The sequence below is a fragment of the Hippopotamus amphibius genome, chromosome 3 (genome assembly GCF_030028045.1).
Source record: "Hippopotamus amphibius kiboko isolate mHipAmp2 chromosome 3, mHipAmp2.hap2, whole genome shotgun sequence".
In the NCBI taxonomy this organism is placed as follows: domain Eukaryota; kingdom Metazoa; phylum Chordata; class Mammalia; order Artiodactyla; family Hippopotamidae; genus Hippopotamus; species Hippopotamus amphibius.
Window position 1 is genome coordinate 2680657 of NC_080188.1, and position 19409 is coordinate 2700065.

Genomic DNA, 19409 nt, shown 5'->3' on the forward strand with positions numbered 1-19409 from the left:
TCTTATACACACAGGGAAGAACCAGGACAGATCCGGCCCATATCCTTACCAGCACTTTTTTCTTTTTCTCCCACTTTATTTATATTTTGTCAGATTTCTGTTAAAATAGCAAAATGTTATTTCCTCGCGTTGACTCTAACCACTTTGATATGTTTTAAGTCAGCTAAACTCTTGGAGTTTGTCATCTTCCAGTGGTGAAGCGAATATGAACGAAACTCCTCTTTCTCGTACCTGAAAAGCCCTGCAGAACTGGAGAGTACTCATAATAATTTTGTTGAGACATCGAAAGGCTCTGCCTGGCTTAGAAATTATTAAAGATTTTTTACGTTCACTATTGTTTCAGAGTTAAGTATATTTTATGGTGTTCTAATCATTACAAAAAAGAAAATCAATTAGTAATAAGATCCTGTTACTTGGACACTGCACTGAAATATGAATTTTCTATGGGTAAGGACAAAACCAACTACAGTTAATGCAGGAAGATATGTTTGGTATGTGTAATTCAAATAGTATGGTATCTAGATTTTTAAAAAAGAAAACAGGCAATCCTGAAAAAACCTTAAAAGTAACAGAATGCAATGTCTCCAGTTATGTTTCAGGACACCAATAGGCAAATGTTCAGCCTTTTTGTCACTTAACATACCTCTTTGTAAAAATTTATATTTAGCAATGTTATATGTTGTCTCTTATACCAAGAATTAATTAAAATCTGAAACTAGGCTAAATGATTTTTAGTCTTAAAGAAAATTACATCAGCTTTAGAAATTTTATGTGAGGGAGGCGCGGAGTGATCTCACTTAATAAAAACACACTGCATTGTCTAAGACTGAATTTACCAGTGCTAGGAAAAAATTAAGTAGGCAGGCTAGAGTTATTCTAGAGCATCAGAATAGGAGTAGTTAGCACTGAAAAGAAAGGGTCAGGGGTGGGAAATAAGGAGGCGAAGACACAGCAGTCTGGGCAAGAATATGTAGGCTGAAGTCTGAAAGAAACCCCTGGTGTAATATCTATACTGTTCTTTCTCCCGAAAAAATAAAAAAGGTGCTGGCTTGCTTCCCTCTGGGAAGTAGTCCCTGTGTCAGGAAAGGATCCTCGAGCTGTCTCTAATGCACCCGGTGCCCTTATCATCCAGAGATCAACAAACTTACCTTATGTCTGGGTAAATAGCTGTAACGTTACTTTTTGGAGAAGTGGAAAAATTTCCCTTCTACTAATTCCTTGATTCAGAACAGTTTAGTGGTACCATTTGTAATCCCATCTGAGCACGTCACTAAACTCGTGGCTGACCAGATCCTTTCCTGTTTACAGAGGGCAGACGTGCCCGGGGTTTGAAAGGTGGTGGAGAAGGAGGTGAGCAGCATGAGAGAAACAGGGTGCAGAAAAAGAGTCCAGAAACTCTGAAATGAATTACCCTTCTGCATAGTTCTGCCACTGTTTATCTTGAACCATATGCAGACAAGTAGAGGGGTGTGCAGGGAGGTTTTGCCCATGAGCAGTCACGCGGGCACAGCGCTTTCCATAAACATACCTCTGAATACTGCAAAGGCTACCCCCTGATGAAGAAATTATTTACTTCGATTTTCATTGTCCTTTCAAATGAGTAACGTTCTCACAAAATACCGTCCTTCTCAGAAGATATTTCAACTGAGATGCGACGGCAATTCAGGAAACTTTTAGGGGAGACTTTGGTCCTGTGAGAGCCGAATATTCTTAATGGTTTAGTGTCAATAACGGCTTAGATTTCTGTCAAGAATCAGAAGAAGCATATAACCATGAGCAGTGTTAAAGAGGGGTGAACTTAGAAAAGTTTCCAGCAGCGTCTCAACTTCTGGTGGTATACAGAAAGTAATCTGCCTTTCAGTGCTTGTAGAACAAGATCTGCTGAGTGCTTTCTGGCAGGCTAGGGCTTCCCCTTTGTGTATAGTACGCATGATTTAAAAGAAGCTGTGTCAGCACTGATTTATACATTGACAGCTAAGGATAATAAGATATGGGCAAACATACAGCTCACCCTTTTACAGATTAACCTGGAGACTGCATTAGGCAAATTTGATAGCATTAAAAGATTTTGCCAATTTGTCTGGAAACAATTTCTCTTTTGTAGTGTGTCAAGGGTAACACTTCATGCCATTGTGCTAATTTAAATGGCTTTGATAAATTGTTCGAGAGGTTGGAGAATAGTAGTGTAGATATATATTTAGTGCTTTAAAATAAAAAAGGCTATTAACTTAATTGTTAAATGAATTTAATCTGTAAAAATCAAAAGTGTTCAAGAATGTGAGTGTTTTCTTGGAACTGCAGCAACCATATTACATCAGGAGTCTTTAAAAGTCTTCTTAGAAAATAAAATTACACGTCTGCATACTTCCTAATAAGCAGAAATGCTTTCAGCTGTTACAGTGGCATGAGTGGTAGCTGTTCTTTGGGGAAAGCCTTGGTTTATACGAGCGATAACATTGTATCTTCTCCGGGGCTCCCCTTTTTCGTAGTGCACGCCTTAGAGCGCACCGTTTGCCTGGCATCAAGGTGGCCTCCTGTATGACGATGTCCCCCAGAGACCTTCTTAGAAATGAGATGTCTATTTCATGAGACATTCTCTATGTACATAATTCCTAAAGTAAGGAATTTGAAGAGGCCCCTGTGAAAGTCACTGGATTAAACCATTGCACCTTTATTCAGTCTCCTTGTGAGAGAAACAGCTATTTCAGCCATTCCCTTAAGAACAGACCTCAGATGTGAATTAGCCCTTCTGGTGAATCCTGCGCTTGAAACAAGGACAGGCTTCGTTTGTGCTGGGATCCCCGTCCTGCCCTGATGGGTAGCTCCCTCCCCAGTGCATGCAGAGCTGACAGCTCATCTGGCTATTTCATTAAACATTATTTTTCTGTCTCAAGGGAAGCATTAAAATACTTTTTCTTTACAGGAATAATAGTACCTCTAAGCATCAAGCTAGTAGATTTAAGTGAAAACTGCTTATTTGTTGAACAAAAAGGAGCGTGCAATGAGATTAGTACTTAGTTCTCCATTTCAACCAAGTGAATGCCTAAATATGAATAAGGAAATTTTAACTCCCCAGACAAGGGGCAGGAAAAAGTAAACAAGTTTGGAGCGGCCTTTTTTTTTTCAATCTTTGAATTTTAGCAAATGAGTACTTAAACTGCTGGAGAAGATTCATTTATTTGAATTTTGTATTATTTAGAATGAACTGATATAGCTTTTAAATGTTTGTGGAGATACGTAGTGTTTTAACAATCTTACTGCTGTATGTGTTTCTTAGTTTGGGGGGCTGAAATTTGAGGAAAGCAAATTTTAAAAAATTTCTTAATTTTTAAAAACTTATTTTCTGGAGAGTGGTATGATTTGGGAAGTTCCGTAACTGAAAAGTCTAATATTTACAGCGCCGAGAATTCACATTTAATGATAACGTATGGAGATAGTGAAGCCTCATATAAAACAACTGGTCGCTTTCTAAAGTGTGTGCCTAGTTGGGAACAGCAAGGAGATAGATGGGATGTCATTTCTCTTTCCTGATTTGGATTTATTGAAGGAAAACTGCTTTTAAAAGGAGGAAACCTAAAAGTAGTCTTGCTCTTTCTTGCCAAGGATAGTGAAATTAACATGCAGCTGGGCTTCTCTGATAAATGGATTCTGTTAGGTCACTGAGGGGGTGCATGTGACATTAAGTGATTTACAGTCCTTTACCTTAATGAAATTGTTTCAGCAAGATGACGCTGAAAGCTCTTAATGGATAGCTTTTCTTGATGTAATGAAATTGCATTCCTATGGCATTTAATATAAGGTGCAGTTATTATTTACTGGAGCTTTCCAAGTGCTGCTATTTGCACAGACAGTTCAGAACAAAAAGAGATTTCAGTGGCGGCACCGAGGCCAGAATGGCTTGTGACATTCTCAAGCAGATGAGTGTATTTGTGAGAGCATTTCAGTTAGTGCAGCCAGGGCTCCAGAGACCCTTCAGCAGACTTCCTTTCGCCTAACCCTGCTAGTGTCCAGCCTTTTATGTGTATTCTTCTAATCTGTGTAACAGGCAGCTGGATTACAACCAGATCAGCTGTATTGAAGATGGGGCGTTTAGGGCTCTCCGGGACCTGGAGGTGCTGTAAGTAATGCTATTTCTCTTACTCTTATTAGAACGGGAACTGCGTGTCTGGGCAGTGCTAATGTGGATGCTTATCTGTTAGCTTAAAGCCTTATGTCAAAATGGTTTCCTAAAGAGAGTCCTTAAGTAACACACAGCGCATACAGAGAAGAGTCGAAATGTGTGTGTGCAAAACCTTGCATATCATATCTGTGTGCCTAGGTAACATTGTCTCATTTAGGAAGAACACTCAAACCTTCACACCTATTGTCTTCTAAGTGTTTCTCCTTATGATAAAATAGTCTCGTACACAGTATCTGTGGGAATTTCCAGAATTGCTATATATTAAGATAACATCAGTTGTATAGGAGAAATTACAACAAAAAGTAAACTGTAACAGCTGTTATGTTGGTATCTTTTAGTTGCTGTACAATGGAAAGACATTTTCTCATTTTGAAATGTCATTTTAACTAAATAACTTACCATCTCTGTAAGGTTATTTTGAAATGTACTTTCTAAATTTAATAAGCTGCCCATTAAGTCCATTTTAAAGTCTTCACTACTGACTTTGTAAAGCACTACACTCAGATTTGAATTATAATTGGCATTTTCTGTCTTTCCTTGCTGGGTAGACATGGCTGACAAAATTGGTTAGAGGCACCTGAGTAATCGCTACAGACCTTTAACACTGTAACATAATATTAATGACATAGTTAATTATAATGAAAAATAATTTTAATGAAAACTAGAGTTACTAAAGCCTCTTAAGCCACATATACATTTCTGAAATTTTTCCCCAAAGATTCACATTTCTAACTTTTTAGGTATCTTTATGAATTTCTCCTCCCAATAAAATATATTTCTATGCTGTAACTCTCCCCTGACTCAATTTGTTCAGAAATCTGAAACTGAGTTAAATGTGAAGAAGTTTTGAATTTTTAGTGCGTGTTAAAAGTTAGCCAGAAATCATGAAATCCTCCTGAAAAAAAAGATCCCATTGCTTTATAAATTGTTTGAAGAGCAGAATGTAGTTCTGAAAAAAAAAGTTGATTGTTTCAACTAGAATGGTTTATTTTGCAAAATATTGCAATATTTTCTGTATTACTTTGGTTTTAATTGTGAGTAAATGAATTGAATTTCTAGCTGTGTCATATGCTGCTAAGTTACTAATTATTTTTATAGAATTATGTAAGAATGAGTTGATCGAGATAAATTCATCGGAGAGTGTATACTGTTCTCTAACCACATGAGAGATCACCTTTGCTTCTGTTGATGACAATCTAACTTATTCTAAAGAAAAAGAAAATAATCAAAATGCTTCTCATACACATTGTAGTCGTAAGGCCACTTTTAAAATTGTGTTCCAGAGCCATTTTTAAGATAGGAAGCTCACTAATGCTGTTTCAGAGTCAGAATAATTGGGATACGACTATGATTTTATGACAGCGGTCTGACATCAAGACCACAGCCCATGTCACTACACTGTGTATGTGAAGAGGCTACCACAGGTGTCCTTTAGTTGAGCAGAGCAGATCAAACGCTCCTAACTAGGAACGTGAATGATACCAAACATTTTATAAAAAATTGGCTGAATGTTTTGAATGAATTAAATCCCGTGAAGTATTGTTATTAAGTAAAAGAACGTAAATACTTATTAGATATAGGTTAACTGATGCATGTGTAATATATTGAGGATACATTGAGTGCTTCATAGAGAGAGAGAAAGAGAGAGAAAGTACCTGCCACATGCCAAGCACTGTGTTGGGTGCTGAAAACACTACCCACAAATACAATAACTGTTCATTTGCTTTTTTTGTTCTAAGCTAGTATCACTGTTTCTAGAAACAGGAAGTTCAAGAAAACAGTCACCTCATGTATTGTATCAGATTAGCACCGTATCTAAAAGGTGACTTTTGCAAGACCCACTGTCATGAAACACACCAAAGAGTGATAAACATTCATGGTTCATGGAATTAAAATCAAAATCCAAAATGTTGGGAACTCTTTGAGGACCTTCATATATAGGTCTCTAAGAGTATTTAATGGTCAGAGTTTGTTTGCTAAAGAAAATAATTAAAATTAGTACAATACAAGAAAATGTGAACTTTTTCAAAGTAATTTTAATATTTTATATTAAAATATTATAAAGTCAAGCAGACATTCTTTTAATATATGTTAGTTTTTTAAACACTCATAATTTATGCAACCTTTAGAGAAATTAATTAATAAAGAATTTAAGGCTAAATTGGATAGAGCACTAGAAAGACTGAATTTGTTAAGCCCTCATGTCTTGTCAAGTAAATCAAAAGTTCACCCATTGTAAACATTTGGTCTGGGGCTTTTTAAACATAGAGTTACCATTTTTTGTATAGCGTTCCAGATAGAAATTTACCTGTTTTGCTTATTTTTATCATCCATGACTGTTTAAAGTATATCTTTCTATTATGTGGAAATAATGAAAGAGCATTAATTTGCACATCACCTTAAATTTTGGATTCCTAATGTTTTACATCTTTAAAGATTTTTATTCTGTGAATCATTTGTGAACATTTGAATATACTGAGACCAAACAGGAGAAGATGGGAGGAATCACACTGAGCCACTGATGACAATTTGTGGGATTAAAATATGTATTAAGGGAGAGAAGGAATAAGTTTAAGAAGGAAAAGCCATGGGGGGTGAAAGCAAGGAGACGGTTTATTACTTCTGTGTTCATAACCAACTGGCTTTTTGTGGAATTCTCATTGATAGGATTTAGAATTAACTTTATCTTCTTAATAAGAAGATACTGTCTGAAAAATAACATTGGAAACTAAATGTAGATCAATATTTTCTTTCGCTCTGGACACTAGATTCAGAAATGAAATATATCCCTTGAGTTGCCAGTTTCACATGGTTTATTTTTCTTTTCTATAGAATGGACATGATGTAATTGAATTGAAACATAGTGGTTCATATGCATTCAACATCAGACACTCGGCCAAATGCTATGCTTAGCACTAGGGAGCAAGAGAGAATATTCAAGATCTAAGTCCAAGAGGGCCTGTATGATTACCAAGAAGACTAACATGTCTTATTTACACACCAGAATGTCCTTTGTACAAGAATGTATTCTCATTACAAAGAGAAAGTCTTGAGGTTGAACATAGAAATAGACTTCCGTACAGGAAGAAGTGTTCACAAATAAAAAGGTGCAGTGTATAAATTCACGTTGTTTCATAACAGGAATTGATCATCGCCGTACCACATACCTGTCATCGTCCCTAACCAGCACATATTTATTGTTAATTTCAAAATAACAACTTCATTGGTTCTACATATTGTTGACTTACCAGATATTAATATCAGTATTTCTTTGCCAGCATCAATACTGAATGAAAGTACTGAAATAATTTATTTCTTTAGTTGCATTAAACGAATTAACATTTTGAGAAAAGTCTTCAAATTGATAGCCACTGGCTTCGGCATGCAATGATAACTCTTTTGTGTGGAATTATAAGAAACTGTAGTTCAAAATTAATGCATGTCTGCTGAGTGTAAATTGCTTAAAAAAGAAAAAGTTATCCCCAAACTCACATTTCAGTATGCTGTGTACTCTGAAGATTTAAGCCATATAAAGTCAGCATAAATTTTGAGGGTAGGAAAAGGGGTCATTTAAAGCAAATCCCTTTGAGAAGTGAAACCTTTTAGTTCAAACATCGGGATATGTTTTAATGGTGTTTGAAAAAAAAATCTCATTTCACTTGAGTGCAGGAAAATACTAGAGGCTTTTAGATAACATGAGCCAACCAATTCAGTGCTTTATAGGCTCCTCATTCAGTGGGGTTTTTTTATATATGACTAAGTTCAGATCACTCAGATTCGTTCTTATGTCATTCAGTACATTGCAAAACTGGATAGTAAAGAGAGTCAGTGCATGTTCTAGATCCGTGGCTGCTGTGCCCTGCTTTCCTGAGACGTTTACGTTAAACCCTCAACCACCGCACACCCCGTATCCCACCACGATAAGCGTAGCCACCAGCTGGCCTAAAGTGGCCTCAAAGTATATTGCCTAGCCCAAACAGACACGGCCCGTGGACTCTTTGAAATATTTGAGTTAGTTGCCAGTATTTAAAGATTAGCAGGATTGATCAAAAAAATTCCATGTGTAGTTTCTCCTGAGAAAATCAGATTGTCGGAAAGCTTTCCGTTGCAGCAGAGCCGCAGTGCATCAGAGCTGAGTGTGAGCTGCTGCAGCGGAGAATATCCTCACTGTTACGCGGGCCCTCCTCGTCCCCAGCTGTCCGTCCGCTCTTCTCCGTCTCTCTTCCCCATTTCGTTTCTCATGTGTGTTTCCTGCTTGATCTCTGTAGGCAAGCGAGGGTGCAGCCTCTAGTTCAAAAACCCTTCTCGAATATCAAACATCATCCACCCCTACCAAGATCCATCTTCCCTGCCTTCTTCAGCACTTGCCCTGTTTAGTCTTCACCCTCCTGTCTCTTCTGGACCATTTGCCATCTCCACACTCTGTCCACCCGTTCCTGGGATAACTGTCTTTCTCACTGTCTTGTCACAGTCAGACTTCTCCAAATGGAAACAAAAAACTCTCTCTCTTCTAAATCTTATTGACTCTAAGTTTTTGTAATTTGGTTCATTCGTCTCCCCATTTGGACTGTATGCTACTTTAGGACAGGACTTAGGCCTGACTTATTTTTAGAAATTCCACGTTGCCATAAAAATGAGAGCCATTCAGGAAATATTTGGTGAATGAGTGAGCAGTGGTCGTAGTAGAAATCGTAGTGATAATACAACTGATAATGCTTGTGTTAGAGGGAAGGTAAGAAGAGCTTCAACCAAGTAAGAATGATGCTTATTTTCCCCGTATCTGGCTTGACCACCCATCTTCTTGACTCTAGTGTCAAGAAACCACGATCACTACCACACAGCACTGAACCGAGAGCAGGACATGCGGCTGCAACTGAAAACTGCTAGAATATACTCAGCTTTGACTATACCGCTACAGCATGTCACTGCTTTCCTACTCAGTGCAAGTACCAAGCATAGATGTTAATCTTCCTACTCTGGTTTCAGCAGTGGCTGATGTCCACAGTAAAGAACAGTGAGCAGGACTCTGTTCTAGGAGCTGCAAGTACTGATCCTGTGCCGTTGCCGTGAGATTGCAGTTGGAGAATTCAAATGGGTTCATTTCCTCATGGACATTAATTGTACATACTACTCTTAAAGGAAACGTGACTGTTCAGTGTTTCCAACCGTAGCTGTCTCCTCTTCATTTCCCCGCCAGGGTCATAGACAGACACGCACATACGTCGTACATACAGCTACGTGGTCAAAGGTGCTGTCCTCCAGTCATCAGTTAGTGTTACATACTTGAGGAATTCATAGTAATACGTTAAAGTATGAGATTTATTTGCTGTCTTGTGTATGACATAGTTCATTCTTGATGCCATCTTTACCAGGTACTTGTTCTGCATAAACATAATCACAAGAAGTTTTTTCTGTGTTAGCATATGGAGTGATCAATAAATTTTCATATCTAAAATTTCTAACTTTTTTTCTTATTCTGCAGCACTCTCAACAATAACAACATTACTAGACTTTCTGTGGCAAGTTTCAACCATATGCCTAAACTTAGGACTTTGTAAGTAGCCACGATATACATAAGGTCAAGTTAATCAATTAATGATTCCCCTTAAGTACTGGATTTAATACGTGAAGAATATGACTACTAGTTCATCATGGGGTAAAAAACAGCACTTTTTCAAAAGTTCTAGATATGGTTTTTGAGTAAATGAACTATTATTCTGAAAACTTGGAAGCTTCCTTTTAAATGGTATGTGTACGGGAAGTTTGGGGGAGGGCAGAGAAACATTTACTTGGAGCTGTTGTGGAGGGCACATTCCATGAAGAAATGGAAGACTCCTTGATTGGCTGTCAGAAATGATAAATGGTAAATCTTTATGATTTTATTACTGTATGGCAAGCCATCCTGATAAAGCTAAACTGGCTCTGCAACATTCTTTGTAGTGTAAAATTACAGCATCACCCTTTAGTGTTTCTGTAATTAAGGTTGTGTCAGCATTTACCTTTTAAAATATCTTTTCGGGGGTTATAGATGGACATTAAAATATTTTAGATGGATAAAAACTATTCTCTAGTAAAAGTGTTTGATGCAGCTATGTTTTTTCTCTTAGAGGAAAGTTAATCCATGAAGCCCAGGGTGGGGTATTTACGTGAAGCATTTTCAGAGATAAATCTCACTTGCACAGGGCTTCAGAATCACCTTGACCAAAAACATATGTTATATACAAGATGTGAGAAATGGTGGGAAACATAACCGAGCGTTGGACTTTTTGAAAAAATATGTTTTTAAGTAAATATATTTTGATAGGGTTTTCAAAATATCTTTCATTTTACAATAGTTTATAACTGAAAACATTACATTTATTTTCTCTCTTTAACCAAAAATCAGTTGAATTGCCACTTTTTAATGAATTAGATAATACCAGTACTAAAGTCATTTTTTCTGCATTAAAATTGAGCTCTTTATGGGATATTATTATAATTTCCTTGGAATATAATTTAGCAAAATAAAGTCACTCTAAAAGTAAGCAGGCGTAACTAAGTTTTGTTTCCTTGGGACTGTCAGATTGAGACTAATAATCTGACCAAAGGAACAGCCCAGTTCACTCAAACTATATTTGATGAAATTGGTTTCTCATTAGCTTCAGCTAATTTTTTAAAAACAAGTTCGTCACGCTTTCAATCGTTGAAAAGCTAAAGCCGCTAAGACTGTAAAAAGATCTGCCATCTTCATTTTTTTTGAGTGTAACGGGTCTTATTTTCGTGTAGAGATCCACTAGTTTGTCTTACTAATCAGGGTTTTAAATTTTTATATTTTCTCGCTTAAAATGTGTGCACATCTAACTGAATCATCATCATGTGCTTGGTTTAGATGGACATATTTAGAGAGCAGTGATGTGGAATGTGCTTTGTGGCTTCCCAAAGATGCCACTCTGACCTCCAAGCAAACTTCGGCAGAGGTCACCCAGCTTTCCCAAAATGTGCCTTTCTGTCCCATAGCGTGCTGTCTGGTTTCCATGCAGGGCAGTCTGTCCCATATCTGCAGACTCGAGGAGAATGTAAAACAGTCATCTAACTTTAAATTCCCCAGCTTTGGTTGTTTCGTTATTCTATATTATCATCGCTATTTAAAAATTCCATTTTTATGGTCCAATTATCTTTCTGGACTGAGTTCCATGTTTTAATATCCATTACTGTTATTGGGTTAGAATCGAGCACATCAGCTAAAAAGGGCTAAAATGGTATTACTGTGGCATCGATGATGCTGGGAATGACGCTCTGATTTATAGCTTTGGATGTCCTTTTCTTTAGTTTGAGACAACATAAAAGCCAGTTTGAAGTCATTTACCTAATTTAGTGGATACATTTGTCTGATATTTTATTCACGGAGAAGTGCCGTTTGCCACTGGGAAGGGATCCACGGTCTGGTGTGGAGCCCTGCCAGCGTAGAGGGGCTGGCTTAATTCCTTCACTCCCAGCCATTTATGTCTTGTAATTTCAGTTCCTGCTCTTTGAGGCTATGTCCCCAAGAGCCAAAAGCAGCTAATCCCTTTTACTGCGATTAAACAAAAAGAAAGAAATCAGAATAGGGATGTGAAAAGAAGTGGTCTATATTGAATTCTTATTCTGTCAGATTCCACAAAAAATGAAAGTGACCTGCTAAAAAAGGTTTTGCCAGCCGTTTCTACAGAGACTAAGAATGACAAGGCTAACGGGTACTTCACACTGGGAGCCACGACTTTGATGACCGTGCCTCCTACCCTGCCCGAGCCCTGAGCGCCCCGTTCCCCCGCCCCGCTCCCGTGGGCTGCCGGTATGGTGGGGCGGCAGAGTTGTTTGCCTTGGACTTCTTTGTGTCTCTTTGTCCCTTTGAATAGACGTAGGCAAAAGATTTTCATGGTCATGTTCACGCTTCCGTGTATTTGCTTAGCTCAGAGGTAGAGAGAGATGAAGAGGGACGTAAGTCTGTGGTTATAAACGTTTAATTTCTAGGAAAATAATTAGATTGGCATTTATTAAGCTTTTACCCACTTATGTGTTGAGGTGACGTTCTATGTTATTACCAATGAATTTTCCAAGTTTTGAAATGACTCTTTTCTGTTTTCTCGCTTTAAACTTCCTGGCTCTCATTTAGTCGGCTGCACTCGAACAACCTGTACTGTGACTGCCACCTGGCCTGGCTCTCGGACTGGCTGCGCCAGAGGCCTCGGGTGGGCCTCTACACGCAGTGCATGGGGCCCGCGCACCTGAGGGGCCATAATGTCGCGGAGGTGCAGAAGCGGGAGTTTGTCTGCAGTGGTAAGGGAGAAGGCACCGTGCCCTTTCTCATTCCCGTGCGCTGTGATGTCCGGGGCTGCGCAGGGTGCCTGTTTCAGAGGTTTCCCTCCTCCTCACTGACGTGCAGCTGCGCACTCCTCACTCTGTGGAAATCCTCTATGTCAGCGATGCGAGTCACAGGCGCTAAGACATTCGTGCATGGTTGGCAATCGCTGGTTACTTGCACCTAAGCTAGGACGCAGAGTTTTTCAGTTTTCAGTCCAAGGGAAAGATAGGAAGTTCCTAAATTATAGGAATTTGCTGCTCATTTGCTCTTTGCTGTTTGCTACTCATGATTTTCCCTTTAAGGAAGAATTTATATCTACTTCGATGTTAACAGTTGGAAAAAGGACGAACTCATCTTGGATCCCAGCTGGGAAATGGAACAAATAACAGAACTGTGGTTGCAACGTGACAAAATACTTTTCATGTGGTTCAGTTCTACCTGAAAGAGATAAATGACTAGTTTTAGTAACAAAAATCTGAAAACAAAAATAAGACACTGATTATGTAAAGTGTCAATAAGTGACATTCAGTTAGTTCTTTCTCTGTGCTTAAGCCTCAGTCTAAGTGTTTCACATGCGTTTACCTCATTTTTACCTCCTTCGTAACATCTGTAGAGAAATGTAACCTTATCTTTATATTAGAGATTAAAATGTTGAGAAAAAGAAATGGTAGTAACCTTCTCCAGGGTTATAGAGGATCAAGGTTCAAGGATCTCAGCCTAGACAATCTGATTCCCAATCCATAGAAATTATTTCTGTTTCTGAAGCGTCTGTTCAAAATAATAGTAAAACAAAAATTTAAAATGTGTATAATGCGTCATAAATAGCAGTTTCCTAAAGGAAGAGTGAGAAGATGTGCTTGTTCAGGATTCTATTTTATTGCGATCCTTCAGACCTTTTAATGTATTTTCTCAAGCTTTTTGTAACCCAAACAAAATTTTCTTGTAATGTCATGGAATGTGCTCAAAAAGTCTGATTGCTTGATAAAGAAGTAAATAAGGAGATGACTAACATTTTGTTACTAACCACTTTTTTTCTCTCTTCACTTTTTCCTTCCTGTCTTCTAGATGAGGAAGAAGGCAAGTGCACGTTTCTGGTTTAGCCTGAGACTGTTTTTGTAAAGTGTGAGAGCTTGTTGAGAGGGGCCCAGTGGTAATTAGCCTGCAGCCTCTTCCCCACGTGTCACCACCACTGGGGCCCTTTCTCTGCAGGGCAGAGCGGGCTGGCCCTGCTGCAGGGACAGACCCAGCGTTTGCAGATGCCTGTAGGGTGCAAAATGCCCGACAGTCTATTGTTCACCATTTGAACAGTAAAATTTCAATACTGAGTAGTAAAAATGTATACCTATGGGTGACTACTTAGCCTAAAATTTTAAGCCATACGAAGTCAAAAAAGGAATCATCTAGATTACAACTAACACAATGACATGATGCAAATTACTACAAATTCAAAAAAAAGCGGTAATTTCGAACCTGCCCAGAAATCAAACTTAGCATCTTCTATTTTCCCCATACTTATTGGCACGTGATTACTTAGACAGTTACGTTGACCAAGAAGGAAGTTTTGCTGTTTTCCTTTCCTTCTTTGAGTTAAAGTAAGTTAAACTACAAATTCAATAAAGACCAAGCTCTATCTAAGCTTATTAGAGATGAAATATAGATTAGTCTGAAATTGCTGCTTTTTTTGGAACTCATAATAGTTTTGAATAGAATTCTAATTTCAAATCAGAATTTAACCGTTCTCACAAATCTTTCAAATTTTAAAAATTATCATTTTTTATCATTAGTTTTACAAATCTCATTTACTTTATCTGTATTGACCCCAAAACATAAATGCATGCTTCCTAAAATATATTTTAGAAATATAGTATCATTTTATGATCAGGTATTTAGAGAAGTGCATTTCTGTTCAATAATGTGCTTTGTTATTTGAGCTAAGTTTGCATGTTTCACAATGATGAAGCTCAGGAGGAAAAATTACAACTCACGTTTGTTTCTTCTTCAGGTCACCAGTCATTTACGGCACCTTCTTGCAGTGTCTTGCACTGTCCAGCTGCTTGTACCTGTAGCAACAACATCGTAGACTGCCGTGGGAAAGGTCTCACCGAGATCCCCACGAATCTACCAGAGACCATCACAGAAATGTATGTGCCCTGAATTCCCTTGCACCCCTCCACCTCCCCGGTAACCCACGCCATGACTTTCTTTAGGAGACTCTGAGTTTATCAAAGGCCAGTTGGATCCAGTCGCTTAGACAGATGCTCCTTTCAGAATTGTACGGACCCTCACTCTGTTTAGTTACGTGTCTTGTTGAAGTGCCTAGGACTTTTTTTTCTTTTTTTTTTTTTTTTTAAACACAGGTAGTATTAAAAGGAATGCATTTTAAGGAAAATAGTGCTTTCCTTTTTCTTCAGAAGGTGTTATTAGGCTCTTTAGGAAAAATAAGAGTATGAGTACTTCATCTACCTGATTGGTTCTGGAGCTCTCCTTCGCTTGGAGTGGGGAAAAATAAAAGAAAAACCAAGCTGGGGTAATAAATCCCAGAAACAGCATAACTAGATGATGTCTGCCTCCTCAAGACACCATGTTTTAAAATGCAGTTTCACTGTTTTGTTTGAACTGTTGTATAGGACACCACAAAGTATAAAAAAGATAATGTTATCAAGTCAAAATGTGTAAGATTTTTAAACTAGTGAGCATTTTAGCTTATTGGAGCCAATGGCTACCTCCATCAAAAGTTAAATTCTCTTGACAAAATATTCCATACCTATTTTTGTATGCAGCTCCTGGGTTCATTTCTGTGTCCTTGCCAAATATAAGTCATGTGGATAAAACAAGGTCATGTAAGATGTAAAATGGACTGCTTTTACCATCTTGGGAAGTAGCGTTAGGAAAAATCTTTACCTTAATATCTGTTAACTAAGAAAGCACCTCTTAACCACCCAGCCCATTATACATTGTTTTAGAAGTTAATTCTAAATTTGAATTAAATAAATATTTGGGGACATATTTGGTTGAAATAATAAAATAGGATCAATTTCTCGTGATAGGCCTTCACAGTAGGCACCAAAAAACTTGTTATTTTCAAAAAATGTTCATTATTTTTTCGACTGTTAACTGCCCTAATTTATCTTATATGCGAATAATCTTAATTCACAAGACCCACTAACATTATTTTAAAGTATTTAATATGTGCTTAAAAGTGTACTCAGCGCGTTGCAGTGCTTGACACAGACATAGAATGTGTGTGTGCACATAATAACATTATTCTTATCAGACTTTTAATCGATGGAGCACTACCTTGGCCATAAAAGACATTTGTGTTTTGTAGCTGAACCTTGAAAGAAGAATAATATGTGACTTGAAGGGGCAAGAGACAGTCCGCAAAAGAGAAACAGACAGACAAAGGGCAGAGGTGGCGGCGCATTCTGTTTTAGGGATTGTACAGTTGAGCCTAATTAGAGTAAGAGCTGCCTGTTGAGGCATCATGAAATATAATGCTTCAAAAACATGTCCCTCTCATTTTAAAGCCACAGATTACCGAAGGCCCCTCATCTTAGAAGATGTAATATATGATGGAGTAGGTAGCAGAAAGACATAGTAAGTGTGCACATAGAGGAATAGTATACCCGTCTATCCAGGCACAAGCATTTATTCAGTGAACACTTACTACATAAAGTCAGCATGAACTCTCCAGGGATCTCCATCAAGTGACATGCAAATTAAAAGCTATGAAATGAGGTACAAAGTAATACATGTTGTAAGAGAGGAAAAAATAAAGTTTAAGGTGTTTATTTTTATTAATTTTTATTGGAGTATAGTTGCTTTACAATGCTGTATTAGTTTCAGGTGTACAGCAAAGTGAATCAGTTATGCATATGCATATATCCACTCTTTTTTAGATTTCCTTCCTATTTAGGTCACCATAGATCATTGAGTAGGGTTCCCTGTGCTAAACAGTAGGTTCTCATTAGTTATCTGTTTTATACATAGTAGTGTATGTATGTCAACCCCAGTGTCCCAATTTGTCCCTCCCCTCCCTTCCCCCCTTGATAACCATAAGTTTGTTCTCTGTGTCTGTGACTCTGTTTCTGCTTTGCCTATCAAATTGCTAATGCCATTTTTAACAGAATTAGAACCAAAAATTTTATGATTTGTATGGAAACACAAAAGACACTGAATAGCCAAAGCAGTCTTGAGAAGGAAAAACAGAGCTGGAGGAATCAGGCTCCCTGACTTCAGACTATACTACAAAGCTACAGTAATCAAGACCGTATGGTACTGGCACAAAAAAGAAAATATAAATCAATGGAACAGGATAGAAAGCGCAGAGATAAACCCATGCATCTATAGTCACCTAGTTTATGACAGAGGAGGCAAGAATATGCAATGGAAAAAAGACAGTCTCTTCAATAAGTGGTGCTGGGAAAACTGGACAGCTACATGTAAAAGAATGAGATTAGAACACTCCCTAACACGATACACAAAAATAAACTCAAAATGGATTAAAGATCTAATGTAAGTTCAAGGTCTTTATTACAAAGGGCGTAACGTGGAGAACAGGTTACAGCGGTTAACTGGAGTCAGAAAGCTTTAGTTAGAAAACCCAACGTCTACCTATCATTTTAGTAACTGTGACACTGTATGCAAGTTACTTATCCTCTATGAGATTATCTCCTCACCGGAACTAACCATTGTTGTCGGTTTGTAGTGAAGGAATTAACACAGGTAGGTCTTCATATGCCTAGACGATAGTAATCATTCAGTGAGTGATACCTCAATCATTGAAGCCTTCTTGTAGGAGGTAACACATGAGGTAGGCCTTGAAGGATAATTAGTGAATGAAATTACAAAGATGAGAAAAGAGCTTTCAGAAGTAATGGACATTATGAACATAAGCAATAAGAATGGAAATCCGAGAGAGTACCAAACAGGAATTCAGTTTGACTGGTATTTGGTACCTGAGAGAGTTCAAGAAAACAAAGTTGGAAAGGTACGTTGGAGCTAATTCGTGGAGGACTTCAATAGTATAAGGATCTAAATCTTTCTTTGGAATGCATTTGAACACAGGAGTTTGAATCTCTAAGAAGAGTTAGTCTGACAGCTGTGCACCAGTGCTTTGGCAGAAGGAGAGAAAACCAGGCTTGAGGCCTCTTAGGAGACTATTGTGTTGATGGAGGGGAGACGTCACAAGAGCATGAGCTAGTGAGTAAGAGGAGGAGTGGTGATGTGAAAGCAGACATGATAGCGAATGCAGAAGCAGAACTAACAGGACTTGGCATTGGATGAGATGAGAGAATAATGGAGAAAAATGAATCAAAGACGATGCCGAAATGTCGAGCACAAGGGCTGGGGAGGGGGGGTTGTAGCATCGTATATGAAGCTGAGGAGCAGGGCCCAAACTGAGCAGGGAGGGGATGGAGAGCACAATTCGTGAGATCCTTAAGTTCCAATAGGATATTTAGAAATACTAAAATAATACAGATGATAATAATTTGGAGCAAGACAGGATTTGAGGCAAAGATTTTGGAGTAATTAATATTATAAAAAAACAGCGTAGATGGTTAAAGCCATCAATGGCCAATGGAGAGGAGAAAAAGAGAAGAGAAACCCGAGGGCACTAAAGAAGAACAGCAGACGCCCACAACAGGAAAGGGAAGAAGAGGCTTCTAGGAAAAATGATCTGCAGGGTCAGATACTCCGCCCGATGGACCAAGAGGAGATCTGAGAACAGGTCTTAGGATTTGACCAGCGTACTGTTTTTGAAGGATTCAAGATAGAGTGAGAGGTAAGTAAGCCACCCTTCAGAGTGTTAAGAGAGGTCAGAGGTGATGACTATTGGAGAGAGCAGATATGGAGTAGTTTGAAGAGTTTAGCTGAGAAGTGATTTTTTTTTAAGAGGACAATTGCAGCGATGAAGCAGAAACTTGGATTTATTTCAAGACGCAGAAACCAGCAGTTATTAGAAAGTCAGAGAGACATGAGCGTGGGAGCAGGATCGTTAGGGCCCATGAGGTGGCTGATCAAATCCTGATGATAGGAAAGGAGACAGAATTTCTGTTGCTGGTTGACGAAAGAGGAGTGACTTGTAGGCATAACAGACTGAAAGGCATATGAAACATTTCAGACGGTTTATCCATGACGTCTATTTTATTTTTTCTCATAGAGCTTTTCTTACATTTTGTACACTCTATAGATTTTGTGTGATGGTGGTATTTAGTAGCATAAAAGTTACACTAAATAGTATGTCCCATTGAGTTTGTCTGTGTTGAGGAGGTGGTTTATCAGGTAAAGCTATAATAAATTTATAATTAGAGATGAAGACATGTGTGAAGCTCTACGTGAATTTTACTTCTCTGATTATTACATTAGCAGCGTTATCGGTAGAGCATCTGGAAATAAAACATATTGATCTTCAACTCCAACCAAATACACCCATTACCTTTCATTATAGCGGCACCACTTACTAGCTTAGTGACTCACTTCTTTTATTACTCTTTTATTTTTTATTAAAGAATCAGTAAGATTCATAAAATGTAGACATAAAGCTAAGCAACATCTTTAAAAGTTCTTACACACTCCTTATTTTAATACATGATAAACTGAACATTATAAACTCCATTCGTATTTTTCACATAATGTTTCAAAATTGGATTTTTTCCATAAATTTTCAGTAAAATTTCTTTATTGCAAATTATCAGACATTTAATTCAATAATGTTGAGTTGATTTCCTGCTGTTTAGTGTGTCTGTACTCCTGCAACTATCTCATATTGTGACAAAGAGAAAGTGTGTATGTGTGATACGTAGGAGTGATCAACTGCCTGTAAATCGGGTAGAAGCACTTGCCTCGCACTTTCCTGTTTCTGGTGTGAGCTTGCATCTGAAACTTCACACTTGTGCTATTTGCTCA

General features: G+C 38.0%; 1 protein-coding gene across 11 annotated transcripts in view; it reads left to right on the forward strand.

Annotated features, from left to right (window-relative positions):
• Window positions 1-19409, forward strand: part of SLIT2 (slit guidance ligand 2) — a 364105-nt gene that overhangs the window by 235754 nt on the left and 108942 nt on the right. For all 11 annotated transcript variants that reach the window (XM_057726063.1, XM_057726060.1, XM_057726062.1 and 8 more), the window contains 4 exons: window positions 4046-4117; window positions 9663-9734; window positions 12312-12475; window positions 14503-14641. In XM_057726063.1, the coding sequence (XP_057582046.1) occupies window positions 4046-4117; window positions 9663-9734; window positions 12312-12475; window positions 14503-14641 (447 nt within the window). The remainder of the gene's footprint in view (window positions 1-4045; window positions 4118-9662; window positions 9735-12311; window positions 12476-14502; window positions 14642-19409) is intronic.